This window comes from Muscardinus avellanarius (assembly GCF_963383645.1).
Source record: "Muscardinus avellanarius genome assembly, chromosome: 15".
Classification (NCBI taxonomy): Eukaryota; Metazoa; Chordata; class Mammalia; order Rodentia; family Gliridae; genus Muscardinus; species Muscardinus avellanarius.
The window spans coordinates 21,766,526-21,794,438 of NC_137801.1; the positions used below are offsets into that span (position 1 = coordinate 21,766,526).

At 46.7% G+C, this 27,913-nt stretch overlaps 1 protein-coding gene across 1 annotated transcript; it reads left to right on the forward strand.

Moving 5' to 3' along the window:
• Window positions 1-636: 636 nt before the first annotated feature.
• GCKR (glucokinase regulator) lies at window positions 637-27,267 on the forward strand (the record flags this gene model as incomplete). Its single annotated transcript, XM_080711341.1, has 19 exons — window positions 637-696; window positions 1,254-1,409; window positions 1,584-1,652; window positions 2,620-2,688; window positions 3,080-3,153; window positions 3,614-3,680; window positions 3,865-3,918; window positions 5,594-5,688; window positions 10,613-10,718; window positions 11,955-12,073; window positions 12,495-12,593; window positions 12,784-12,881; window positions 13,197-13,273; window positions 14,136-14,232; window positions 14,380-14,477; window positions 14,555-14,638; window positions 21,682-21,831; window positions 25,374-25,508; window positions 27,097-27,267. 19 exons carry the CDS (start codon window positions 637-639, stop codon window positions 27,265-27,267), a joined length of 1,878 nt encoding a protein of 625 aa, XP_080567467.1.
• Window positions 27,268-27,913: the final 646 nt, after the last annotated feature.

The window sequence follows — 27,913 nt, forward strand, 5'->3', positions numbered from 1 at the left end:
TGTATTTAGGGCAAATTCTTTAGTTCTAATTCTCATTGCAAGATTTCTATTTCTGTAGCATTTTTCCCCTGTGATATCCAGTTCAATGCATGCACACCTGGGGCTCGGAAGCTTCTGTTTTCTTTCTTTTTGGGAGGACAGGGTAAATGGGCCAGTGGGGCAGGGACGGACAGTGTGGTGAGCATGTGATCAAGCCATGACTCAGGCCCTCTGACTTCTGCCGACCCCGGGACCCTGACCTCTGGCCTCTGGCCTCCAGGTGCATCCTGGTCCCAGAGCACTCTTGCCCAGGATCTCTCTCCAGCCTGGGTGTTGTTCTGCATTCCCAGGCTCCAGTCTTCCAAAGAAGGGGGCACTGTGCCTGGAAGGCAAGAGTGAAGAACCTCTGCTCTTCCTCTTTAGGGGCACAGCGAGGTTGGCAAGCTGAGGTGCAGGCAAAGAGGACCCCAAGGGCTTAGTGACCAGGAAAGGGCGGCACCGGGAGAGGGTCCGGGGCGGTGCTCAGAGGCCAGGGTTCTTGGGTTGGTTAATCATCTCTGTGGGTGAGATAAAGCCCTGCCAGCTGGAAGCAGAGTGACCAGAGGGGCTTGTGTGGCTGAAGAGGTAGGCAGGACAGTGTGTTCACATCGAGGAACCATGCCAGGCACAAAAAAGTTTCAACATGTGATTGAGACCCCGGACCCTGGCGAATGGGAGGTGAGAATATTGGCATTTCTTTTTTTTTTTTTTTTTTTTTTTTTTTTTGCGGGTCTGGGGATGGAAGCCAGGGGCACTTAACCTCCAAGCTACACCCCCTGCCCTATTTTTTATTCTTTATTTTGAAACCGGGTCTCACTGAGTTGCAGAGGGCCTCACTAAGTAGCTGAGGCTGTCCGCGAACCGCCATCCTCCGGTCTCAGCCTCCCGAATGCTGGGATTACATGCGTGCGCCACCACGCCCGGCGTTGATATTGGCATTTCTGTACCGATTTCTAGAATGGTTTTCCATTTGGACTTCTCTCCACCCCGGGTTTCTGCTCACTCTCTCTTCTTTCCTCTCTTCCCTCCTGATCTTCCTTCCCCAGTAAACCCAGAACTCTGACAGTAGGCTATGCTCCTGGTGTGTGTGTGTGTGCGTGCGTGCGTGCGTGCATGTGTGCATGTGTGTGTGTGTCCAAGCTCTGTGCTCCTGGCACTCCCCCTGCAGTTCAGCAGGCATGAATGAAGTTTTGGTTTCCTGCCTCCATTCCTCTTCCCCCTTCTTGTCTCTCTAGTTGTCTGGATATGAGGCAGCCGTGCCAATCACAGAGAAGTCAAACCCACTGACCCGTGACTTAGACAAAGCAGATGCGGAGAAAATTGTTCAATTGCTGGGGCAGTGTGATGCTGAGATTTTCCAGGAGGAGGGGCAAGCCATGCCTGCATACCAGGTGACCCGGCCCCCAGACACTGCAGAGAAAGATGGCGGCCCCAATCCCATCTCCACCTCTGCCTTCCCAGGCCATGGCTCCTGATTTTGGAAACCCCGAGAGCTCTCTCTCTTCCCCCATCCCAACCTGCCACCTTCCTTCTCTTGGTTTCTAATTCCTGCCTGTTCCCTGTAGCGACTGTACAGTGAATCAGTTCTGAACACCATGGTGCAAGTGGCCGGCAAAGTGCAGGATGTCCTGAAGGTACTAGCCCTCCGTTTGCTCCCTGCCTAAGCATTTCTGTTACTCTTCTGTCTTGTTTTTAAATCTCCATTTCTCACGTTTATAGATCATGGTTATCCATTCTCCCAGTCCTCTCTCTTGGGTCCTTATAGTCACCTTATCAGTCAACAACCACAATAGTCACTGGTAATGATGATGACTATTAGCTGCCTAAGACTTCATGATTGACAAAGCTCTTGCCCCACCAACATCACAAAAACCTGTGTTATTAGTAATAATAATGACTATTGGCTACATAAGACTTTATAATTGACCAAGTTCTTGCCGCAAAACCATTGCAAAAACCTGTGTAGTTGGTATTATTGTTTTCATTTATTTTCAGACAAGAAAGCAAAGGCTTAAAAGGATAATCTCAAGCCAGGCATGGTGGCACATGCATGTAATCCCAGCATTTGGGAGGCTGAGACTGGAGGATTGTGATTTGAGGACAGCCTCAGCTACTTAGTGAGGCCCTCTGCAACTTAGTGAGACCCTGTTTCAAAATAAAGAATAAAAAATAGGGCAGGGGGTGTAGCTCAGAGGTCAAATGCCCCTGAGTTCCATCCCCAGACCCGCAAAAAAAAAAAAAAAAAAAAAAAGGATAATCTCTGTAGCATACATAAACGCACCCAGCTAATAATTGCTGGATAATGCTGCATTTATTACTTATTTTTATTTCAGTGATAGAAAGCTATTCTCATCCTTTTCTGGAATAAGTAAGAGACTGAATAAATAGCTGAATCAAAAATAGGAGCCACACTGAGGTTTCTGTCTCCAATCAGTGTTCTTTTTCCGAAACTGCAAAGCTTATGTCCTGGTCAGTTTTGTGATGAAACTTTTAAGTCCTCTTCCATCAATGACAAAGGGAAGAACAAGCTTCCCTGTGCCTGAGCCAGGCCCTGGCGACCTAGGCATCTCCCTGGTGACCTAGGCATCTTTCTTTCCCCAGGAGCCAGATGAGGGGCTCGTGGTGCTGAGTGGAGGGGGAACCTCGGGCCGGATGGCATTCCTCATGTCGGTGAGTGATCCTGACCCCCATTTTTCCTCCCTCCCATTTCTGGGGATAACGTCCAGGACCACAAAGCTCAGCATAGCTAAGTTCTTAGGTGGCCCTCTCCCTAGACCTGGGCTCCGTGCCTCTGTCTCTCTCTTCCAAAAGCTACATTCTACCTCTAGTACCATTTCTCCTGAGACCATTGGAGCCCCACTGGTCTACTGGTCAAGAATCTACAACCCATGCATCTCTAATTATCTCCAGGTAGCATCTTTAAGTGGCAGATTCCAAGAAGGACTTGGCTGAGCACTAGCCTAAGAGAGTCATTAAACAGCTTCTAAACTCTAGGAGTTGAAAATCCAAGTTAACTGTTTCTTTGTATTATTACCGCTTAACATCCTCTCCTCCTTGACAGGTTTCCTTTAACCAGCTAATGAAAGGTCTAGGACAAAAACCTATTTACACCTATCTCATTGCAGGAGGTGACAGGTAAGTCACCTTGGTCTATGAGTATTTTGTTTGCGTGGAGTATGTGTCTTTTAGAAACTGAATTTGCACTGGGTGTGGTGGCACACACTTGTAATCCCAGCATTTGGGAGGCTGGGATTCAAATAAAAGGTTTCAAAATAAAAAGGATAAAAAATAGGGCAGGGGGTGTAGCTTGGAGGTCGAATGCCCCTGGGTTCCATCCCCAGACCTGAAAAAAAAAAAAAGAAACTGAATTTGAATTACTTTAAACAGAGAATATGTGCAAAAAGCCTCAGGCCCCATCATTCCTACTGTCTTACATCAGGTGCATGCCATACACTTATGTTGCCTGACTGGCCCTGGTAGGTATTTGAGAGTACCTATCATGGTGTCCAACATAAGTAGGTGTTCATTCAATGATTATTTTTATTCCCTTTTCTTAGTGTGATTTTCCCAACTGATTTTGGGTCTGCCTTCTTAGGTCCGTGATAGCCTCTAGGGAGAGGACAGAAGATAGTGCCCTGCATGGGATCGAGGAACTGAAGAAGGTCTGTGCTTTGCACTAATGTTCATCTAGAAGCCTGTCTGTTACTTCTCATGAGGACATAGAAGTCCCCGCATCCAGCCAAAGCGTGTCCTCTTCCCCTGGCCCTGGTTCTGCTCTCCTGACACAAGAGGCTGGTACCCTGCAGTCCTCTCAGTTGTACTACTTTGTCCATCTTCCTCTTCTAGGTGGCTGCTGGAAAGAAGAGGGTGATCGTCATTGGTATTTCGGTGGGGCTTTCTGTAAGTCTGGAGAGAGTCTGAGTGAATCAGCTTTCCAGGGAGGAAGGGGATGGGAATGGAAAAGTGTGGAAGGTGGATTGCTGTGATGGGTGCTAGAAAACAGAAAACTTGCATAAGGAATTAGTTTCACTAATTTTTGTGTGTGTGTGTGTTACTGGGAATGGAACCCAGGGATTCCATACTACCTCCAGGCTATACTCCAAGACCTATTTTATATTTCATTTGGAAGCAGATTCTCACTAAGTTGCTGAGAGCCTCACTAAGTAGCTGAGGCCGGCTCTGAACCTGTGCGATCCTCCTGTCTCAGCCTCCCAAGTACTGGGATTTCAAACGTGCACTACCATGCCCGGTTCTTAGTTTCACTAATTTGGATCCAGTTGTATGACTGGGAAAAAAGGGGGAGGGATCCTATCTCATCAGAATAACTGGATCCATCCATCAACCATCAAGAGAGATGGGCCAGTCCAGGGGTCAGAATATTATGCAGACAGCCAATCTAGCTGGCTGCCTGTTTTTGTAGTCAAGTTTTATTGGCACATTTGTGTTTCCATGCAGTCTATGGCCTCTTTTGTGCCTCCATCCTAGAGTTGACCAGTTGGACAGACATTCTAGAGCCCATACGGCCTAAAAGCATTTATTCTCTGGCTCTTTACATAAAAATCTGGCTCCTGAACCAGTCACTTGCTCCTTGGACTATAGTTCTTGCTCCAGAAATCACCTGGGGCTTATTAGAAAATGCAGGATCTCAGGACCCAGCCACTGAGTCCCAATCTCCATTTAGCAAAATTTCCAGGCAGTTTATTTGAGAACCTCAATGTTTTCTGTCAACTTCACAGCTCTGAGAATTCAGTGAGCAAAAACGTAGATCCCAGCAGCACGTGATGTGGAAGGAGGCACGCGAGGAGAGCAGGGCAATGATTTCAAGGAGCCTGGGAAGTTTAGTTCAGTAGCTTCCAAACTTCACTGTGCAGAGACTGCCTTGCAGGAACTTATTACAAATGTAGTAGCCCCGGAGTGCTTTTCGCAAATGTGCTCCTGCTGGTGTGGTGGCGCACACTTGTAATCCCAGCATTTGAGAGGCTGAGACAGGAGGATCGCAGTTCAAGGACAGCCTCAGCTACTTAGTGAGGCCCTCTGCAACTTAGTGAGACCCTGTTTCAAAATAAAGAATAAAAAATAGGGCAGGAGGTGTGGCTTGGAGGTCGAATGCCCCGGGATCCGCAAAAAAAAAAAAAAAAAAAAAAAAGGTTAAGGGTCCATTACCCCTTAACTGCCTAAGACTCCACATTTTTTCTTTCTTTCTTTCTTTCTTTCTTTCTTTCTTTCTTTCTTTCTTTCTTTCTTTCTTCCTTTCTTTCTTTCTTTTTTTTTTTTGGTGGTACTGGGGTTTCTGGAAGCCCTTCTACCTCCGGGATACACTCCCATGGGCTACACTCCCAGACCTATTTTTTTTACCTTTTTATGTGGAAACAGGGTCTCTTAAGCCAGCAAGGCTGGCTCCGAACCAGCGTGATCCTCCTGTCTCTGCCACCCAAGTGCGGGGATTACAAGCGTGCGCCACCACGCCCGGCTAGACTCCACATTTCTAACAAGCATTCTGGGGGATTCTGATACCCATGGGCCTTAGTCAACACTCAGAGTAACCCCCTCACCATGCCCCTCTCTCTACCATCAGGCTCCCTTTGTGGCAGGCCAGATGGACTATTGCATGGACAACACAGCTGTCTTCTTGCCAGTCCTGGTTGGTTTCAATCCAGTGAGCATGGCCAGGTGAGCCTTCTGTGATGACCGGCCAGCCCTGGGGGAGGCTGGAAGGGGACATGTCAAAGTCTATAGTACAGTCACAAAGAAGAGGACAGTTGGATATAGTCTTGTTTGCCAAATCTCAGATTATTGAAGTAAATATGAGGTGCCCCTAAGCATACAATGTTGTTTTGTTGTTTGGTTTATTTAATTATTCTCTTCTTGTTTCGGAGAGGATTGAAGGCAGCTTACACAGGCTATATAAAATACAAGTTAGAGCCAGGTGCAGTGGTGCACACCTGTAATTCCAGTACCAAGGAGACCGAGACAGGAGGATCTAGATTCATTGCCAGCCTCAGCAACTTAACTAGGCTCTCTATAACTTAGTGATACTGTGTTTCAAAAATAAAAAATAAACTGGACTGGTGGTGCATGCTTGTAATCCCAGAATTTGGAAGGCTGAGACAGGAGGATCGCGGTTCTTGGACAGCCTCAGCTACTACTTAGTGAGGCCCTTTGAAACCCAGTGAGACCCTGTTTCAAAATAAAGAATAAAAAATAGGGTTGGGTGTGTAGCTAGAGGGTGAATGTCCTTGGGTTCAATCCCCAGTACTGAAAAAAAAATTAAAAATAGGGCTAGAATGACCCTGGGGTTCAATCCCCAGCACAAGAAAGAAGAAAGGAAGAAAAGAAGAAAGGAAGAAAGGAAGGAAGAGACAATTATTAGCTCCATGTGTTAGAAGTCTAATTTTGCAGGTTTGGGGTAATGCCCTGAAATATCAATTTTTATTTATTTTTTATTTTTATTTTTGGTACTGGGGATTGAACTAGATACATTCAACTTCCAAGCTACAACCTTAACCTGATTTTATTTCTTTTTTTTTTTTTTTTTTTTTTTGGTGCTGGGATTTGAACTCAGGGGCACAAACTGGCTCTTATATTTTAAATTTTTTTTTTTTTTTTGGTGGTACTGGGGTTCCTGGAAGCCCTTCTACCTCCGGGATACACTCCCAGACCTATTTTTACATTTTTTTATTTGGAAACAGGGTCTCCTAAGCCAGCGCGCGCGGCTGGCTTCGAACCTGCGCGATCCTCCTGTCTCTGCCTCCCAAGTGCGGGGATTACAAGCGTGCGCCACCACGCCCGGCTATATTTTAAATTTGAAAACAAGGTCAAGGTCTCATTTGGTTTCTGAGAGCCCCCACTACATTGCTGAGGCTGGCTTTTAACATTTGGTCCTTTGTCTCTGCCTCCCAATTACTGGGATCACAAGAGGGTGCCACCTTGTCTGGCTGAAATATCCTTTTTTTTTTTTTTTTTGGTGGTACTGGGGATGCATGGAACCCTTCTACTTCCGGGCTACACTCCCAGACCTATTTTATTTTATTTTATTTTTATTTGCAAACAGGGTCTCTTAAACCAGCAAGGCTGGCTTCAAACGTGTGCGATCCTCCTGTTAAGCATGTGCCACCATGCCCAGCTTGAAATATCCATTTTTAAAAGGCATTCCTCAACTGGATGTTCACAGCCAGGCTCAGCTACTTAGTGAAGCCCTCGGAAACTTAATGAGACCCTGATTCAAAATAAAAAATAATAATACTAGGGCTTGGGATATAGCCCAGAGGTCGAATGCCTTTGGGTTCAATCCCCCAGCACCAAAAAAAAAAAAAAAAAAAAAAAAAAAAAAAGGTATTTTGGGAGGTTCTGAGATACAGCCAGGTTTGGGGGTCTCTGCTGTTTAACTATTGGCATGAGTCACCTGATGATGCTGAGGGTTTCCTGTCATGAGACTGCAGCAAAAGCTTTTCATTATTTTAGAACAGCTTTGTGAAGCCAGGCATGGTGGCCCACGCTTGTAATCCCAACACTTGGGAGGCTCAGAGAGGAGGATCGCAGGTTTGTGACCAGCCTCGGTCACTTAGGCCCTCCGCAACTTAGTGAGATCCTGTTTCAAAATAAAGAATACAGCCGGGCGTGGTGGCACATGCTTGTAATCTCCGCGCTTGGGAGGCTGAGACAGGAGGATCGCACAGGTTCGAAGCCAGCCCCAGCTACTTAGTGAGGCTCTCAGCAACTTAGTGAGACCCTGTTTCCAAATAAAATATAAAAAAGGTCTGGGAGTATAGCCCAGAAGTAGAAAGCCTCTGGGTTCCACCCCCAGTGCCACCAAAAAAATAAAAATAAAATAAAATAAAGAATACAAAATAGGGCTGGGGGTTTAGCTCAGAGGTAGAATGCTCCTGGGCTCAACCCCAGTTCCATAAAAAAAAAGGAACAGCTTTGTATATTTAGTGGTGGTCTTGGGGAGGCAGAAGTACCGGGTTCTTTCTGAGCTACTCTTCTCAGTTCCAGAATCCAGGCTTGTAGTGTAATTCATATGAAAGGTGTAAATGAGTGTGAACTACTCCTAACCCTGATCCTTTTCATGGAGGACTCTCCTTCTCCAAAAATATATCTACTGCAGTGGATGCTAATTTCAGGCCCTGTGACTAAGTGAAATGGAGAATTTCAAACAATGTAGGCGTGGAGATCTTCCAGCTGTTCCTTAAATCAGTGACTCTCAAACTTGGCTGATCTTCAGAGTCGTCTGGAAAGCTTTTAAAAATACAAATTTTGCGGCTCTGATCCAGAACTATTGAATCTGAATCTAAGGGTGGTTGGGTATCCAGAAAGGGGTAGCTATTAAAAACAAAGCTCACTGGGCATGGTGGCACCTGCCTGGAATCTCGTTCTTGGGAGGGGAAGACAAGAGGATCACAGATTTGAGGCCAGCCTTAGCAACCTAGCGAGACCCTCAACAACTTAGTGAGATCCCGTTTCCAAGTAAAAAATAAAAGAGGCCTGTGGGTGTAGCTTAAAAGTAGAACACACCTGGGTTCAATCCCCAGCACCACACACACACACACACACACACACACGCACGCACACACACACACACACACACACACACACACAGAGCAAAACACAAAACTCAAAATCTCCCCAGGTGAATTTGGTGCCCAGCCAAATCTAGGGCTCTGAGTGTTAAACCAAACAGTAGAAATGCTCTCCTCAGCCTGCTTAAGTCTCCTCTTTAGGGCTCTAGGGAGTTTCAGAAATAGTTTGAGGACAAATAATAATAATAAGACACTTTACCTAGTGGGTCCAAAATATGTGAAACTCATCTGTCTCAGAAGTGATATGGAAGAAAAAAGATATACAAATCTTTTACAACTGGAAGGTTGGCATAGTGGTGCATGCCTGTAATTCCAGAACTCGGGAGGCTGAGGCAGGAGGCTCACAGGTTCAAGGACAGCCTTAGCAAGCAGTGAGAGACGTTCAGCAAATCACCCTGTATCAAAACAAAACAAAAATAAAATAAAAAAATACAGCTGGGCGTGGTGGCGCATGCTTGTAATCCCAGCATTTGGGAGGCTGAGACAGGAGGATCGCGGTTCGAGGACAGCCTCAGATACTTAGTGAGACCCTGTTTCAAAATAAAGAATAAAAAATAGGGCAGGGGGTGTAGCTCAGAGGTCAAATGCCCCTGGGTTTCATCCCCAAACCCGCAAAAAAAAAAAAAAAAAACAAAGGCCTGGGATTTAGCTTGGAGATAGAATGCTCTTGAGTTAAATCCCTGGACACACACGCACACACACACACGCACGCACGCGCACACACACACACACGCACACACGCACGCACGCGCGCACACACACACGCACACACGCACACACACACAGTTGCAGAAGGAGTGGAGCCTCTGCAGGGATGGGATGAGCTCCTGCCACCGCAGGGGATTCACAAATTATCCTCTAGCAAATGAGTACAGGAGAGCTTCATTCTTTTAGGATTTTAGGATTTCATGTTTTGTAACTAAGCAGATAACACACCTATCGCTCTCTTGTCTCGTTAACATATTGTTTTGCTCCTGATTAATTTATTCAAGAACACTACTAGGGAAGCGGAGGCAGGAGAACTGCAAGTTCAGGCTTAGCTTGCCCCTGTCCCCAAACCCAAAACAAATCAAAACAAAACAAAACACGTCTTATAGCTCGAGTTTCTCAATATGGACTGCGTGTTTTGTTTTGTTTTTATTTTTTGGTAGGGGGAATTGAATCCAAGGGCATTCTACCTCTGAGTTATACCTCCAGCCCTATTTTATTTCTTATTTCAAAATATGTTCTTGCTAAGCCGGGTGTGGTGGCGCACGCTTGGGAGGCCGAGACAGAAGGATTCACGGCCAGCCTCAGCTACTTAGTGAGGTCCTCTGCAACTCAGTGAGACCTTGTTTCAAAGTAAAGAATTAAAAAAAAAATGGACTGGGGGTATAGCTCAGAGGTAGAATGCCCCTGGGTTTAATCCTCAACACCACACACACACACACACACAAAATAGGGTCTTGCTAAGTTGCTAAGGGTCTCACTTAATTGCTGATACTGGCCTCAAACCTGAGATTCTCTTAGCCTCTCAAGTACTGAGATTACTGGTGTGTGCCACTGCACCTGGTTAGCAAGACCCTGTTTCAAAAAAAAAGGGGGGGGCTGAGGGTGTAGCTTTGAGGTAGAATGCCCTTGGGTTCAGTCCCCAGTACCTACCCCCCCCCAATGGGAAGGCCTTCTAAAACACTCTAAGATGGAGGGTAATTCCAACATGGGGTAATAGCATGCCCCAGGTCAGCATGGCCATTGCAATGGGGCTTTGTGTCTCAGACCAGGATACAGGAAGACTCGGGTCTCCCACTGGAACTTTAAGCTTGGGTGTTGCTTTTCTCTGGCTTACTTCGCTGAATTATTAGCCTTGTCCTTGGGGTTCAGGGGCACACTGCCCCAGGAACTCTAAAGCATACCTCTCTATGAAGATGTTAACCTCCCGCCCGATCTCAACGTGGCCCTTGACCCTGGCTCCCAGCTGAGCCCCTTCCTTTAGAACTCACAGACCATCCTTCCCCTCTGTCTCTCCCTGGACCCAGAAATGACCCCATTGAAGACTGGAGTTCAACATTCCGGCAAGTAGCAGAGAGGATGCAGAAAATGCAGGAGAAGCAGGAAGCTTTTGTGCTCAATCCTGCAGTTGGGGTAGGTCTCGCTCTCCTCCTACGCCCTCTCCCACGCGTTGGAATTGCTTGCTTAGGACCTTTGATTTTTGACTCTGTTCATCTTGCTTAAATTTCTGAGGCACTGTGTGTCAGCTAACATGTTTTAAATGAAACCTCGTGTTCACCTTGAGGAGTCTTATCTTCTGTATTTCAACTCTGTGTCCCAAATTAATAAACACTCCAGTGATTAAGGACAGCTCTTCTCCATTGGGTACAGACAGACTGGACCAGACATCGTTGTCTCATTTGGTCTCTTTTGTATGTTTAAGTTTCAAATATGGCCAGCAGGTTTGAGGACAGCCTCAGCAATTTAGCGAAACCATGTTTCAAAATAAAAAATAAAATAAAATAAAAGGGGTTGGGGCCAGGGGTAGAAGACCCCTGAGTTCAATTCCCAACACATGTACACACACACACACACACACACACACACACACACACACCTTCAAATACAGCCATAATAAATGGATGGCGTCTCATTCTCCTGCCTTTTCATAACCAGTCCACGATGGGCTACGCCTTCTTAGCCCCCACTGGCCTTGGCCAAAGTCCTGCCCCTGCTTCCCTCTGAGTGGTGGACAAATCTGTGGCCGTCTCCTCGCTCTTCCTTGGGTGAGATGGAAGGGGAAATTCCACACTCCACAAGAATCGTGCAGCTTTCTCTCCCACCTGCTCACCTCTTTACTCTTTCCTCCGTCCTGCTTTCTGCCCTCTGCCTTTGACCCGCTGTCTTATACTTCCGCACCACTGCAGCGGCTGCTTCATGGGTCTGTCCAAAGCATGTGAGATGTGGCATTAGGAATGACCAACTGCACCGACAGTGGTAGTGAGAAGAGGTGGGGAGAAGGTTCTCAGAAAGAAATACGGTCTCTGAGAAACTGTGCCCAGCTGACACGAGACCCAATCAGTGTGACTTCTTTCCAGAGAGTTCTGAATGGACTGAATGTCGGGATGACTAGAGATGGCGCTCGCTCTCTCGCTCTTTCTCATCCTCTCCCTTCGGCCTACCCCAGTGCTCCTCCTAACAGCACACTGGGGGTGGGAGCATTAGTACTATCAAGAGCATTCCCAAGGGCACTAATTAGAATACACTGTGGCACAAAGTCACTAGCCAGAGTGTATGCCCATGGTCACCAACCACATTCCGTGTCCAGGGGTCACTAGCTGGTGGACTCCGGGACCTTCCTATTCTTCCTGGGTATCATTGCCTCCTCAGCCCGAGGGTCTCAGCGGCTCCTCCCGGATGAAAGGTGGGAGCGCCACCAAGATCCTGCTGGAAACCCTGTTATTAGCAGCCCATAAGACTGTGGACCGGGGCATTGCAGCATCTCCGAGGTAGGGAGGATCTGGACAACAGAGAGATCGAAGTCAGGCGGGGATGGGCTGGAGTGGGAGGGAGGATGGCAGATCCAGATCCAGAGCCTTTAAATTGGGGATGGTCCAGGCAGTGCAGGCTATCGCCCATCCTCTTATGGTCTCCAGCCCAGCTTCCAGACTGTTCACTTACCTCCTCATCTACTCAGATCCCATCCTCCCCCAGGCTCTCTTGATGCCCTAAGACCTCTTTCTGCTCTTTGCCCCTTAAGCCCTTTCTGCCCCTTCTGGATATATCCCGGCCTGCTCTCTGGGCCTCCACCAGGGACCCGCAGACCTTAGTTTTATGGGAATCATGCCCTCTCCTGGGTGGGGGTGGGGCTCGCCTAGGCTTTCTGAGGGGGCACTGGGCCCTCCTGGGAGCTGGCGCCTTTGCTCCCAGATGCCTTCTGGAAATCCTGCGGACATTTGAGCGGGCTCATCAGGTGACCTACAGTCAGAGATCCAAGATCGCCTCCCTGATGAAGCAAGTCAGCACCAGGTGCGTGGTCTCGGGACATCCCGAGAGCAGCGGAGACCCCGTGAGACTTGCTAACATGGCGGGGTGATGGGTCTACACGCCGGAGGGTCGCAGTCAGCTTCTTGTCTCTCTATCCCTGGACTCTTCCATGTGCATCTCTGGCCTCTTTTCATGAGTGACCACTCATGTTCGATCGCCCACCCGTCCTCAGCCTGGAGAAGAAGGGCCGAGTGCACTTGGTTGGCTGGCAGACCCTCGGCATCATCGCCATCATGGACGGAGTAGAGTGCATCCACACCTTTGGCGCAGGTGGGACCCCACTCCAGACGTCCTTCCTGCTCCCCCTGGCCCCATCCAGGTGGCCCACTACCCAAACATATCCCGCCCACCCATGGAGCATCTCATGGAGGCTGCTCAGCCTAAATAGGCCGTCAAATCCTTCTTCCTTTCAACCCCAACTCAGTTCCCAACCCCTCAACTCCCACCTCTGTGCTTAGCGATGGCCCCCAACAGTTACTCTTCACCTCATACCCACTTTCTGCGCCCCTCCCAGCACCCCCTCCCCAGAGCCTTCCTTTCCTGGAAAGCCCATCACTCCTCTCTCCCTGTCCTTACATTTCCCAGATTTCCGAGATGTCCGTGGCTTTCTTATTGGTGATCACAGTGACATGTTTAACCAAAAGGCGGAGATTACCAACCAGGTCAGAGGAGGACAGAACCTGGGGAAGATCTGAGGATGCTGAGGGTGGGAGGGGAGAGAAGATGGAGATGGCTGAGGGAATACAATGGGATGAGCCATCTAGAGAAGGGGATATGGATTAAAGGTCATGAGGCTTTGGGGGAGTCTAGGGAGCGTGGAATGCTCTGGATTTACTCACCAAAGCCTGGCTCCAGTCTGCTGACTTGCTGTTATCATTTTGGACAAAGCACTACATTTTCTCTTTCTCCTCCCCCTCCCCTTCCTCTTCCTCTTCCCCTCCTCCTCTTCCTCTTCCCCTCCTCCTCTTCCTCTTCCTCTCCTCCTCTTCCTCTTCCTCCCTCCCCTCCTCCCCCCCTTCCCTTTTCCTCTTTCTTCTTGGTGCTAGGGATTAAACTCAGGGTTGTTCTACCTCCAGGCTACACCCCTAGCCCTATTTTATTTATTTATTTATTTTGCCAGTCTAGGGATGGAACCCAGGGGCATTTTACCTCTGAGCTACACCCCCCTTCCCTATTTTTTTTTATTCTTTATTTTGAAACAGGGTCTCGCTAAGTAGCTGAGGCTGTCCGCGAACCGCGATCCTCTGGTCTCAGCCTCCCGAATGCTGGGATTACAAGCATGCGCCACCACACCGGGCTCCTATTTTATTTTAAAAACAGGGTCTAAGTTGCTGAGGTTGGCTTCAAACACGTTCCTGTCTTGACTTCCCAAGTACCAGGATTACAGGCATGCACCACTAAAACACTACCTTTTGAACCCTGATTTCTTTTTTCATCCATAGTGAAAAGGCAGTATTAGTATTAGTCATTAAGTCCTGCTGAAGAATATTCTCATGGCGGGGACTCTCCCATCTTCTGCCCCAGGGTCCCCAGTTCTCCTTCTCCCAGGAGGACTTCCTGACTTCCATCCTGCCCTCCCTCACGAAAATTGACACGGTAGTCTTCATCTTCACCCTGGATGGTGAGAGGGAATATGGGGGTGATGGGGTGAGGGCCTGGAAGTTGTAGAGTGGCTCAGAGGACGGGGTGAGTGTCCTGACTGGACCCCAGGGTGGCGGGAGGAACAGCCGCATGGCCCACCTTTTAACCCTGATGCTTCCCACTCCAGACAACCTCTCGGAGGTGCAGACCCTGTTGGAGCAGGTGAAAGAGAAGACGGCCAACATCCAGGCCCTGGTGCACAGCTCTGTGGGACAATCCCTGCCTGTGAGGGTCCAGCCCTGGGGAGGGGACCCTGGGCGGCAGTTAAGGCCAGGCCTTTCTGAACTCGCCGTTCCCCCCAGGCCCCTCTGAAGAAGCTCTTTCCCTCCATCATCAGCATCACGTGGCCACTGCTTTTCTTCGAGTATGAAGGGAACTTCATCCAGGTACAGGGGATGAGGAGGTAGAATCTGCAATGAGGAGCCAAGGGGTGGAGGGATTCCAGGAAACCCAAGAGTGGAGGGGAGAAAGCTGGAAAGTTTGTCTGTTCCCACCACCCCCTACCTACCACCACCACCACTATATACCAAGTCAGCTGAGCAAATTCTTGAGTTGCCGGGTCACTAGACAGTTTCCATGGCAACAGGATACTGGGTTCAGCTCTCTCTAGGAGAATGCAAAAAGGGCAGGGTAGGCCACCAACCACTCAACAGATGCTCATATGCCCTTTGAGATGGGTTATTTGTAGATACCATCAATTATCATCACTATCCAAAGGCCTTTTAGATCCATTCTGGGGGGCAAGTTACACTATGCTGAGTTCACTGTAGATATTACATTGATATAGTCTCTACTTGATAACAGAATTATAATCAAGGACAAGAACTGATAATGAGCACAGGAATAACAGTCAGTCCGTGTGCACTTTGCAGTGTAATTTGGAGCTGGCATCAGGGTACCTGCATACCACTCCAGCTCTACCACGTGGCCCAAGAATAAAAGCAATTTTATATCTCTGGGTCTTGGCTTTCTCACACAACACCTGCCCCCGAGGTGGGGGGGAGAACTAGGGCCTTGAAGGGTTACCCTGGAGGGATGGGTCTTCACCTATTGTTTAAACTACCTCCTTCAGGAAGCTTCCTGACTTGATGAGATATAGCTGGTCTGCTGCCTCAGTGGACTCAGAAGTTTTTTTTCCCTTGTGGTACTGGGGATTGAACCCATTGGGGTTTCTCTAGCACTGAGCTACACTCCAGCCATCCAGCCCTTTTTACTTATTTGGTTTATTTTATTATTTATGTATTTATTTATTTATACTGGGGATTGAACGTAGGGGCATTCTACCTCTGAACTACACCTCTAGCCCTATTTTATTTTTATTTGGAAAAGGAGTCTTGCTAGGTTGATGAGAGTCTCACTACTTGCTGAGGCTGTCCTCGAACCTGCAATCTTCCTGCTTCAGCCTCCCAAGTACTGGGATTACAAGTGTGCGCCACCATGCCATTTATTTTTGTATTTTGAGACAAGGTCTTGCTAAGTGGCCGAGGCTGGCCTGGAACTTGCAATCCTTCCCTCATAAGCTCCAGAATAGTTGGGATTATAGCCATGCCACACAGCATCTGGCTGGACTCAGAATTCTTACGGGAACCTTTCTACCACTGAACAGGAGATTCACTCTGATTCTAATGCGTATCTTTGTCTTCCCTTCCAAATGGTGTTCATTTATCACGCTCCAATTTCTTGGCATCCTTCCCATATTCGTTGTCTCCTTTGAGATCCCCTGTCTTCCAAGAGGTCTTCTCTAACTCACCTCACCTCACCTTGGCCTTCCTTCATGTTCTATACCTCTCCATGCTTCTAGACTTCTTTATAACATTATCATTCCATCCCGGCATCATGGTGCACGCTTGTAATCCCAGTACTTGGGAGGCTGAGACAGGAGGATCAGACGAGACAGGACATTTGAGGCCTACCTCAGCAACTTAGTGAGGCACTCTGCAAATTAGTGAGACACTCTGCAACTCAGTGAGACCTTGTTTTAAAAATAAAAAATGAAATCCAGGCGTGGTGGCGCACACTTGTAATTCCCGCGCTTGGGAGGCTGAGAGAGGAGGATCGCAAGGTTTGAAGCCAGCCTCAGCTACTTAGTGAGGCTCTCAGCAATTTAATGAGACCCTGTTTCCAAATAAAATATAAAATAGGTCTGGGAATATAGCCAGGAGGTAGAAAGCCTCTGGGTTCCACCCCCAGTACCACCAAATAAATAAATAAATAAATAAATAAATAAATAAATAAATAAATAGGGCTGCAGATGTAGCTCAGAGGTAAAATGCCCCTGGGTTCAATCCCCTATACTACACACACACACACACACACACACACACACACACACACACACACACACACCACACAATTATTAATTATTATTCCTGATTTTTTATATACATAGCCCTTTGATAAAGTATTTCATGTACATGTACATTATCTTAATTCTCACAACAATCTCTTAGGGAATGTGTATGATGTCATCATTTCCCAACTGAAACTAAGAAATTAAGGGATTGTGATCATGGCCAAATAGCTAAAACAGAAGTCAGAACTTGAACCTAGGTCTTGTGACTTTAAGTAGCTGGTTTATTTTGCCATACAAAAGAAATTTCAACCGTCTTTAAGAGCTGAGCTAGATTCTTTTATCCATTCAGTTATTCACTGAATATTTTATTTTATTTTTTTGGCACTGAGGATTAAACCCAGGATCATTCTACCTCTAAGCTACATCCACAGCTAGGCATGGTGGTATATGCCTGTAATCTCAGTACTTGGTAGGCTGAGACAGGAAGATTGAAGATTCGGGACCAGCCTCAGCAACTTGGTGAAATCCTCAACAATTTAGTGAGATGCTGTATCAAAATTAAAATAAATAAAATAAAAAGGGCTAGGGGAGTCAGATGTGCTGTGCACACCTGTAATCCTAGAACTTGGGAGGCTAAGGCAGGAAGATCACAGGTTTGAGGAGAGGCTCAGAAGTAGTGAATCTCTTATCAACCTAGTGAGACCTTGTTTCAAAATAAAAATAAAATAGGGCAGGAAGTATAGCTTGGATGTAGAATGCTTCTGGGTTCAATCTGAGGAAAAAGAAGGAGGAAGAATTTTGGAGAATTTTTTTTAGACTTCTTTTTTATTTATATATATAAATATATTTGGAAAAAAAATGGGATCATACTTAATGTGCTATTTTTTTTTTTTTTTTTTTTTTTGGTGTGTGTGGTACTGAGGGTGGAACCCAGGGGCTTTTCTACCTCGGGGCTATACTCCCAGACCTGTTTTGTACTTTATTTTGAAACAGGGTCTCACTAAGTTGCTGAGAGCCTCACTAAGTAGCTGAGGCTGGCTTCGAACCTGTGCGATCCTCTTGTCTCAGCCTCCCAAGGGCTGAGATTACAAATGTGCGCCACCACGCCTGGCTCTTTTTTTTTTCTTTCTTTTTTTTTTTTTTTTGTGGTACTGGGGGTGGAACCCAGAGGCTTTCTACCTCCGGGTTATACTCCCAGACCTATTTTTATACTTTATTTGGAAACAGGGTCTCACTAAGTTGCTGAGAGCTTCACTAAGTAGCTGAGGCTGGCTTCGAACCTATGCAATCCTTCTGTCTCAGGCTCCCAAGCGCTGGGATTACAAGCCTGCGCCACCATGCTCGGTCACCCGTCTCTTAATGTACTATTTTTACATTGTTTTTCTTCATTTAAAATTATGAATACACAGCCATGTGTGGTGGCACATGCCTGTAATTCCAGTACTTGGGAGGCTGAGACAGGACGATCGCAGGTTGGAGGACAGCCTCAGCAATGCAACCAGACTCTCAGCAACCTAGTGAGACCCTGTTTCAAAACAAAAACTAAAAAGGGATAGGAGTGTAGCTCAGAGGTAGAATGTCCTGGGTTCCATCCTCAGTCATACACACACACACACACACACACACACACACACACACACAATTATGTACATAGTACTAATAGACGTATGATTCCTTCCTTCCTTCCTTCCTTCCTTCCTTCTTTCCTTCCTTCCTCCCTTCCTCCCTTCCTCCCTTCCTTCCTATTTTTCTACCTTCCTTCCTTCCTTTTTGGTACTAGGGACTGAACCTAGGCTCATTCTACCCTCTGAGCCTATACCCCCAGCCCTATTTTATTTTATTTTATTTTTTTGTGATACTGGGGATGAAACCCAGGGGCTTTTCTACCTCTGGGGTATACTCCCAGATCTATTTTTTTATACTTTATTTAGAAACAGGGTCTCACTAAGTTGCTGAGAGCCTCACTAAGTAGCTGAGGCTGGCTCAGCTGTCTCAGCCTCCCAAGCGTGGGGATTACAAGCGTGCACCACCACGCCCGGCTTATTTTTTTTATTTTGAAACAGGGTCTCACTAAGTTGCGGAGGGCCTCACAAAGTTGCTGAGGCTGTCCACAAACCTGTGATCCTCCTGTTTTTAGCTTCCCTATTACTGGGTTTGCAAGCATACATCACTATACCCAGCTCTCCTATGACAATCTTTTTTTTTTTTTTTTATGGTGGTACTGGGGGTGGAACCCAGAGGCTTTCTACCTCCGGACTATACTCCCAGACTTATTTTATATTTTATTTGGAAACAGGGTCTCACTAAGTTGCTGAGAGCCTCACTAAGTAGCTGAGGCTGGCTTCGAACCCGTGTGATCCTCCTGTCTCAGCCTCCCAAGCGCGGGGATTACAAGTGTGCGACACCACGCCCGGCTCTATGACATCTTTTTGTTTTGTGTTTGCAAAACAAAATAGGAAAACAAATAAAAATCCTTTCTTTCTTAGGCAAAGAGTAGCAAACCTTTTACATCTTGAATGATGTTTTGCTTAACAAGATATTCTGAAAATAACTCCCAGACCTATTTTTATACTTTATTTGGAAACAGGGTCTCACTAAGTTGCTGAGAGCTTCACTAAGTAGCTGAGGCTGGCTTCGAACCTATGCAATCCTTCTGTCTCAGGCTCCCAAGCGCTGGGATTACAAGCCTGCGCCACCATGCTCAGTTATAAACTGCAGTTTACCAGTCTCTTCCTCATTGTTACTTACATCTCTGTGTGTGTACACATGCTGTACTTTACCCAGCAAATTACCCAGCAAATTTCCTATGTAGGGCATTTGGGTGGTTTCCAACATTTTGCTATTGCCAATAGTGATGTAATGAATGTGCATGTGTTTTTGTAACGTTAAAAGTGTCTTTTTGGGATAAATTCCTAAAAGTATTAGAGTTGGGTTAAAGGGTAAATAAATATGTAACTTTGTTAGATACTGCAAAAGTTTTCTGCATTGGGGTTGTACCATTTTGTTTCTTATACCAGCAATATAGGAGAATGCTATTTCTAATACAGCCTCTCCAAGAGTATTGTCCGGCTTTCTGACTTTTCCTACCTGATAAGTAGAAAATGCCATTTCTGGCTGTGTGTGGTGGCACATACCTGTAGTCTCCATATTCAGGAGGTTGAGATAGGATGATCATAAGTTTGAGGTCAGCCTCAGTAACTTAGTGAGACTCGGCTTCAAAATAAAAAAGTAAGCCAGGCATGGTGGCACACACTTGTAATCCCAGTACTTGGGAGGCTGAGACTGGAGGATCACAGGTTCACAGCCAACTCAGCAAGTAGTGAGACTTTCATCAACTTAGTGATCCCCTGTTTCAAAACAATAAATAAATAAATAAATAGGGCTGGGAGTCTAGCGTGAATGTAGAATGCCCCTGGGTTCCACCCCCAGTACCACAAATAATAAAAATAAATAGCCAGGCGTGGTGGCGCACGCTTGTAATCCTCGCACTTGGGAGGCGGAGACAGGAGGATCACGCTGGTTCGAAGCCAGCCACGCTGGCTTAAGAGACCCTGTTTCCAAATAAAAATATAAAATGGGTCTGGGAGTGTAGCCCAGAGGGAGAAGGGTTTCCAGGAACCCTAGTACCACCAAAAATAAATAAAGAAAGAAAGAAAGAAAGAAAGAAATAAATAAATAAAGGAAGAAAGAAAGAAAGAAAGAACTGGGGTGTACATCAGAGGGAGAATGCTCCTGGGCTCAAACCCCAGAATCCCCCCCATACACAAAAATTCCATTTTTTATAGTTTTCATTTTTTATTTTTTGTATTGTGTGAAGCTGAGAATCTTTCACCTGCTTAGGGGTCTTTAGTAAATCTTTTTTTTTTTTAAACTCTGCGTTGATGTGTTTTTTGCTGTGTGTGTGTGTGTGTGCACGCTACTGGGAATGGAATCCAGGGGGCTTCTACCTCTGAGCTACACCCCCAGCCCTTTTGTTTTGTTTTGAAACAGGGTCTCGCTAGGTTGCTGAAAGTCTCACTAAGTTGCTGAGGCTGGCTTTGAACCTGCGACCCTCCTGTCTCAGCCTCCCAAGTACTGGGGTTACAGACATGCGTTACCACACCTGGCTTGGTGCCCTTCAAGCACGGTGGTAGATGTTATGATCTGACACAAGGTGGGCAAGATGTTTGGCCAGGGACAGGTGCAGTTATCCGCGCCGTGCTTGCGTTCCCACAATGCCTTGGTTTTTACCATGCTTCACATCCATTCCCTCATTCATCCAGATGATGGTGGCAAAGGAGGAAAGGCCCCCAGCCTGGAATCAGAAGATCTGGATGTTAGCCCTGATTCTGTGTCTCACTATCATACAAGTTCATCCAAGTTCATTGACTTCTGACATCTAGTTTCCTCATACCTAGAAATAGGAATAGAAAAACCTGTTCTATTGGGGGTGGGTGGTAAAATTCAAATGGGATTCATTTTTCAACAAACATGTATTACCAGCAGCCATGTGTCAGCTATTGTCAAAAGATCTGGGGCTCTGGGGCAGAATTAGACCCCATCTCTGCCCTCAAGGGGCCTGTAGGTTAGGGGAAGAGTCACAGGATTTCCACTCTTCTCTTGTCTGAAACCCAAAGATCAAAAGGAAATTTTGGACAAGAGCAAGACCTACTATGGAAGGACTCCAATGACAGCTGTCTATCCAGGGGTCAAAATCGCAGAAGGGTGAAGCTGCTAGGTTTACCTGGGGCTGTTCTCATACACAACTACAATCCCAGTATCTAAATCCTGGGCTCCTGGAACAAACGATGCCTGTCTTTTCTTCCCCCCTGTGTACTGGGGATGGAACCCAGGTGAATTCTACCTCTGAGCTACAGCCCCAGTCCTATTTTTTATTTTTTATTTTGAAACAGGGTCTCAATGAGTTGCAAAGGGCCTCACTAAGTAGTAGCTGAGGCTGTCCTCAAACCAAGATCCTCCTATCTTGGCTTCCCAAATGCTGGGATTACAAGCATGCACCACCATGTCTGGCGATGCCTGTCTTTTGATCCCTGGTTTTCCACCACTGGTTCCTGTCTGATGATGGGACCCTGTTCTCCCTGCTACTCTCCCATCTGATTTCCTGCCCCCCCCCCGCCCCATGTCTGTCCTTTTTAGAAGTTCCAGCGTGAGCTAAGCACCAAGTGGGTGCTGAACACAGTGAGTACAGGGGCCCACGTGCTTCTGGGGAAGATCCTCCAAAACCACATGTTGGACCTCCGCATCGCCAACTCCAAGCTCTTCTGGCGGGCTCTGGCCATGCTGCAGGTGAGAACACACGGGGAGTTGGGGGGCTGGCAGGGCCTGGCCTCGAAGCCGGAGCTGCCACCAGGCAGCATCTGCAGAGGCAGGGGGATGGGTAGGGTGAGGGCTGATGTTTTTTCTCCCAGGCACCTCTCTTCCTCTTAGAATCACGTGCAACCTCCCCTCTGAGTGTGTGTGCACACGTTGGTGCATGTTTGTGAAACTACAACTCTTGGGCAAGAGTCTTTTTAGTTACAAGTACGTGATACAAACCCAGTTCATACTGGTTTAAGACAAACAAGGCAAATGATTGCTCTTACGACTGAACAGTCCTAGGGCAGCCAGATACTCTATTGCTGGAATCTAGAAAGTTCAGCTCTTAGCACTATGTCCTCCATACTGCTGATATTCTCAGACAGGTTTTCTCCGACAGGTGGCAAACTGGCCACTACTAGTGCCAGCCTGCCAGCTTGCCAAATTAGGGACCCGAGTGGAGACAGACCTCATCTGTCCTTGAGATTCCTGCGAATGCCTGGAAGAAGGCTTTCATTGGTAACCGATCACTTCCCTACCTGGTTTATGCAGTTTCCCTTCAAAGTGGTGAATGTGGATGGAGGGGGAGGTGAACTGGTCTTGGTCTGAGTATAGAGGAACAGTAGTTCCCCAGAGCAAAATCAAGGTGTTGGTGCCACAGGAGAAGTAGTGCTGAGTAGAGGGCCAGAGGGATGGCCTTGAAAGTAAGGTTGTAGCTGGCGTGGTGGTGAACACCTGTCCTCCCAGTACTTGGGAGGCTGAGACAGGAGGATTGTAGGTTTTCAGCCAGCCTCAGCAAGTAGTGAGACTCTAAAGAAAAAAAAAAAAGAAAAGAAAAGAAAAGAAAAAAAGAAATTAAATAGGGCTGGGATGTAGTCTGAAGGTAGAATGCAAACTCAATTCCCAGAAAACACACACACACACACACACACACACACACACACACACACACAGAGTAAGGTTGCAAGTTTTAGTCAATAAAAATTCAGGACACTCAGTTAAATGTGAATGTCAGATAAGTAAGGGAAACTTTTTTAGTATGAGTGTGTCCTATGCAGTATTTGGGATGTATATAATTTTTTTCATTATTTCAAATTTAACTGAATGTCCTATATTTCTGCTAAATCTGGCAACCCTATGTGAAAAGATTCAAAACCTGCACTTTTAGTAAGCTCCCACCAGGTTCCTAAAACAACCTGTGAGCCTACTTAAGCCGGTAGAACTACAAAGAAGATGGGCTGGTCTGCAATACAGCAAACAGAAGGTTTCATGGAAACGGTGATAAAAGCTGGGCTTCATAGATAGATGGACAGATGAAGGACAGAGGGCATTCCTGGCTAGTCCTGAACTTGTGAGCCTCCTGCCTCAGTCCCTAGAGCAGGTGGGATTCCCGGCGTGGGGACATTCCTGTTAGAGCATCAGCCACGGCTCAGAAGTGGGGCTGGGCGTGATATGTGGGGACACAGGTCTGACCAGGGGAGGGTCACCCCACAGGGTCAGGAGGGGCTGTGAGGGAGCAGGAAGCGGGGGGTTGTGAAAGATTAAAGCCAGACAGGAATCGAGACTTGCCAAATGTAGCTGGACCTGTGCTGTCCAGAACAATGCCCACCAGCCACATGATGAGCACTTGAAATGGAGCTAGGGTGACCGAGGAACTGAATTTTCAGTTTTATGTAAAAACTGGAGTAGTGTAACTTTCTTCCCCCCCCCCCTTTTTGTGGTACTGGGGATTTAACTCAGGGGTATTCTACCTCCAAGTTAACCACCAGCCTTTTTCTTTTTCTTCTTTTTTTTTTTTTTTGCAGGTCTGGGGATGGAACCCAGGGGCATTTGACCTCCAAGCTATATCCCCTGCCCTATTTTTTTATTCTTTATTTTGAAACAGGGTCTCAATAAGTTGCAGAGGGCCTCACTAAGTATCTGAGGCTGTCCATGAACCTCGATCCTCCAGTCTCAGCCTCCCAAATACTGGGATTACAAGTGTGTGCCACTATACCCGGCTCCATCACCAGCCCTTTTTAAATTTTTATATTTAAACAGGATCTTACTAGGTTGGTGAAAGTCTTGCTAAGTTACTGAGGCTGTTCTCATTCATACATGCAATTCTCCTATCTGAGCCTCCCAAGTACAGGGATTACAGGCATCCACCATCACTCTGGACAGGCATTCCATGTATGTATGTATGTATGTATATGTATGTAGTATGTATGTATGTATGTATTAGAGATTGAACCCAGGGGCATTTTGCCTCTGAGATTCACCCCAGCCCTATTTTTTATACTTAATTTTGAAACAGGTTCTCACTGAGTTGCAGAGGGCCTCACTAAGTAGCTGAGGCTGTCCTTGAACCACGATCCTCCTGTCTCAGCCTCTCAAATGCTGGGATTATGGTTCGAGGACAGCCACAGCTACTACTTAGTGAGGTTCTTTGCAACTCAGCGAGACCCTGTTTCAAAATAAAGAGTAAAAAAATAGGGCTGGGGGTGTGGCTCAGAGGTAGAACGCCCCTGGATTCCATCCCCAGTATGGTTAATATATATATATAGAAATCATATATATATATATATATATATATATATATATATATATATATATATTTGATTTCACTGGTTTGCTTTTTAGTGCAGCCACTGGAAAAGTTAAAATGACATCTGTGTCTTGCTTTATATATCTGGACAGTGCTGAGGTAGACAGAGGGAAGGATAGTGATAAAATTGAAGCAATGTTTGCAGGCACCCTTTTTGGGGGGCTATACTGGGGTTGAACCCAATGGTGTTCTTACACCCCAGTCTTTTTTGTTTTTTTAATTTTTGTTTGTTTGTTTCTTTCTTTCTTTTATGGTACTAGGGATGGGACCCAGGGGCATTCTACCTCCGAGCTATACCCCTAGCCCTATTTTTTTTCTTTATTTGAAAGCAGGGCCTCATTGAATTGCAGAAGGCCTCCCGAGTTGCTGAGCCTGACTGTGAGCCTGTGATTCTCCTGTCTCAGCCTCCCTCCCAAGCACAGGGATTACAAGCCTCCATTACTACATATGGCTTCTTCTTCTTCTTTTTTTAAAATGCGGTCTTGCCAGGTTGCTGCGAGTCTGGCTAAGTTGCTGAGGCTGTCCTGCAACCTGTGATTTTCCTGTATCAGCTCCCAAGTGCTGGGATTACAGATGTGGGCCACCATCCCTTTCCTGCAGATACCTTGACAGCAGTGGGCCAGATGGATTTGTTAGGGAGGGAGGGAGCTCAGTTTAAAATTACCAACCTATGGGATTGTTGGGACATGGTTGTGAATCTGGCCAGTTTGCCATTAATTCTGGCTGAACCCAGCCAAGGATGGCCCGCCCACCAACCCCTTGAACACAGTTTTTCTTTACACCTGGGGATTATGGGATTGTCTAAAGAGACAAATGCTGTTTAGCCTCCACAGCCAGTCTTCAGGATCCCAGCCTCCCTCTTTCCCAGGGCTTTCCTCTCCTTTGGCCCTAGTCTCAGTTCCCCTGGCCTTCCAGCCTAACACTGACCCTACTGCTCCTTCAACAGCGGTTCTCTGGACAGTCTAAGGCCCAGTGCATCGAGAGACTCCTCCAAGCAATCCATGGTCCTCAGCCACTGTCAGATGAAATGCGGGCTGCTCCCATATCCTGCCACGTCCAGGTGGCTCACGAGAAGGAACAGGTATCCTGCCCTCTGCTGGTCACTCAACAAACACTTATTGAGTCCTTTGGATACATCAGAAACTTTGCAAAGCTCTGTGACACTGTCTGCAAGGAGCTCTCCCTTCATGGGGGAGACATGACTGTGTAAATTGAGCATCGGAATTAAGGTGGTATGCGCTAATTGTACAATGAAAACCAGATTTCAAAGACACATTACAAAAATATTATTTTTTGTTTGTTTGTTTGTTTGTTTTTTTGTGGCCCTGGGGATTGAACCCAGGGGCATTCCACCTCCAAACTACACCCAGACCTATTTTTTAATTCATTACTTTGAAATAAAGTCTTACTAAGTTTCGGAGGACAGTACTAAGTAGCCGAGGCTGACCGAGGACCTGCAATCCTTCTGTCTCAGCCTCCTGTGTACTGGGATTACAAGCGTGTGCCACCATACCCCACCAAAAATATTATAAAATCTGTCTGTCTATCTGTCTGTTTCTCTCTCAGGTTGAAACCTGGGCCTCACACATACCAGGCAACTTAGTCCTGTTTCAAAATAAAATACAAGCTGAGTATAGTGGCACACATCTCTAATCCCAGGATTTGGGAGGCTGAAACAGGAGGATTTAGACCAGCCTTGGCAGTTTAGCAGGACTCTCAGCAACCTAGTGAGACCCTGCTTCAAAAAGTTAAAAATAGCTGGGCATAGTGACACACATTTGTAATCCCAGTACTTGGTAGGCTGAGACAGGAGGGTCACAGGTTCGAGGCCAGCCTCAGCCACTTAGTGAGGCTCTCAGCAACTTAGTGCACCTGTTTCAAAATAATGAATTAAAAAATAGGGCTGAGGTGTAGCTCAGAGGTAGAATGCTGGGTTCAATCTCCAGTACCACGAAATAAAAAATAAAAAATAGATTGAACATTAAAAAGCATAAAATAAAAAAAGACTTGTGTTGTAGCTCAGGGAGCGAATGCCTCTGAAATCAGAGGAAGAAAAAGAGGAGGAGGAGGAGGAGGAGGAGGAGGAGGAGGAGGAGGAGTGTTTGATTTGGGTTTCGAAGGGTTAATGGGAATTTTTTGGGTCTAATTCCTTGTACTCTCTCTTCTTGATAACAACTTTCTTTTTTTTGGTGTGTGGTATTGGGATGGAAGCCAGGGTCATTCTACCTCCGAGCTATACCCTCAGCCCTATTTTTTATACTTTATTTTGAAACAGGGGCTAAGTTGCCCAAATGTTGGGATTACAAGTATGCGCCACCACACCCAGCTCTTGATAACAACTTTCTATTTTTATATCCAATCTGGCTGCTCCTGACTCCCATACTGAATGCTAGAGCTCCTTCTGGGTTCTTTCTCAGATGACATTATTATTATTATTATTATTATTATTATTATTATTATTTTCTTTTTTTTTTTTCTGGTACTGGAGATTGACCCCATGGGTATTCTATCTCTGAGCTACACCTCCAGCTCTTTTTAAAAATTTGTGTTTGTTTTGAAACAGGGTCTCACTAAGTTGCTGAACCTTGAACCTGCTATCCTCCTGCCTCAGCCCCCCAAGGCCATGACCTTACCTTCTCAGCCTCCGTTCTGCCTGCCGCTCCCCACAGGTGATCCCCGTAGCCTTGCTGAGCCTCCTGCACCGGTGTTCCACCCTGGAGGCGCAGGCGCACCTGGCTGCAGCTCCTTCGGTCTGCGAGGCTGTGCGCAGCGCCCTTGCTGGGCCGGGGCGGAAGCGCACCGCGGACCCCACGGGGACCCTGCAGCCTACTGTGCAGTGATCAGCGTTTGTGGGTGTGTAAGATGGCCCAGCCAAGGGACTTCCAGTGCCAGCAGCGAACGCGGAGGGACGAAGCAGCCCGGTTTCCAGGCACCAGCCAGCCTTGGTGCAGAGAAGTCTTTTCTCCACCTTGTGGGACAGTTCTTGCCCTTGGCACCCCAGTGTCCACCTCCACTGGCTTGTTCTGAACTTAGAAATAAAACAAAATGTCTTGTTTTATTAGCCTTTCAAAGTCAGTAAGTCAGACTCACTGGAGCAAAGGTGCGGCAGGATGAGTGGCTTGAGTTGGTCCAACAGAATTGTTTAATTTGTTGTCCTTTTTATTACACTTGATCTTAGCCAAAAGGCCAAGAAGCGATGTGTCCTTTTTACTAACTCCCTTTCCCCCAATCCTACTCTCATAGCACCTTCTGAGTTTCATACCATTGTCACCATCTACAAACACTTCATTAGGATGCCACGAAGGCTCTCTGTGTCTCCACTGGGTAGATGCACCTCTTATCTTGGTGTAGTGAGCAGGGTCATCAAAGATACTCAGCTGTGTGTGTGTGTGTGTGTGTGCGCGCGCGCGCGCGCGCGCTATTGGGGACTGAATCCAGAGACATTTTGCCTTTGCGCTACACCCCCAGCACTATTTTTTTTTTTTT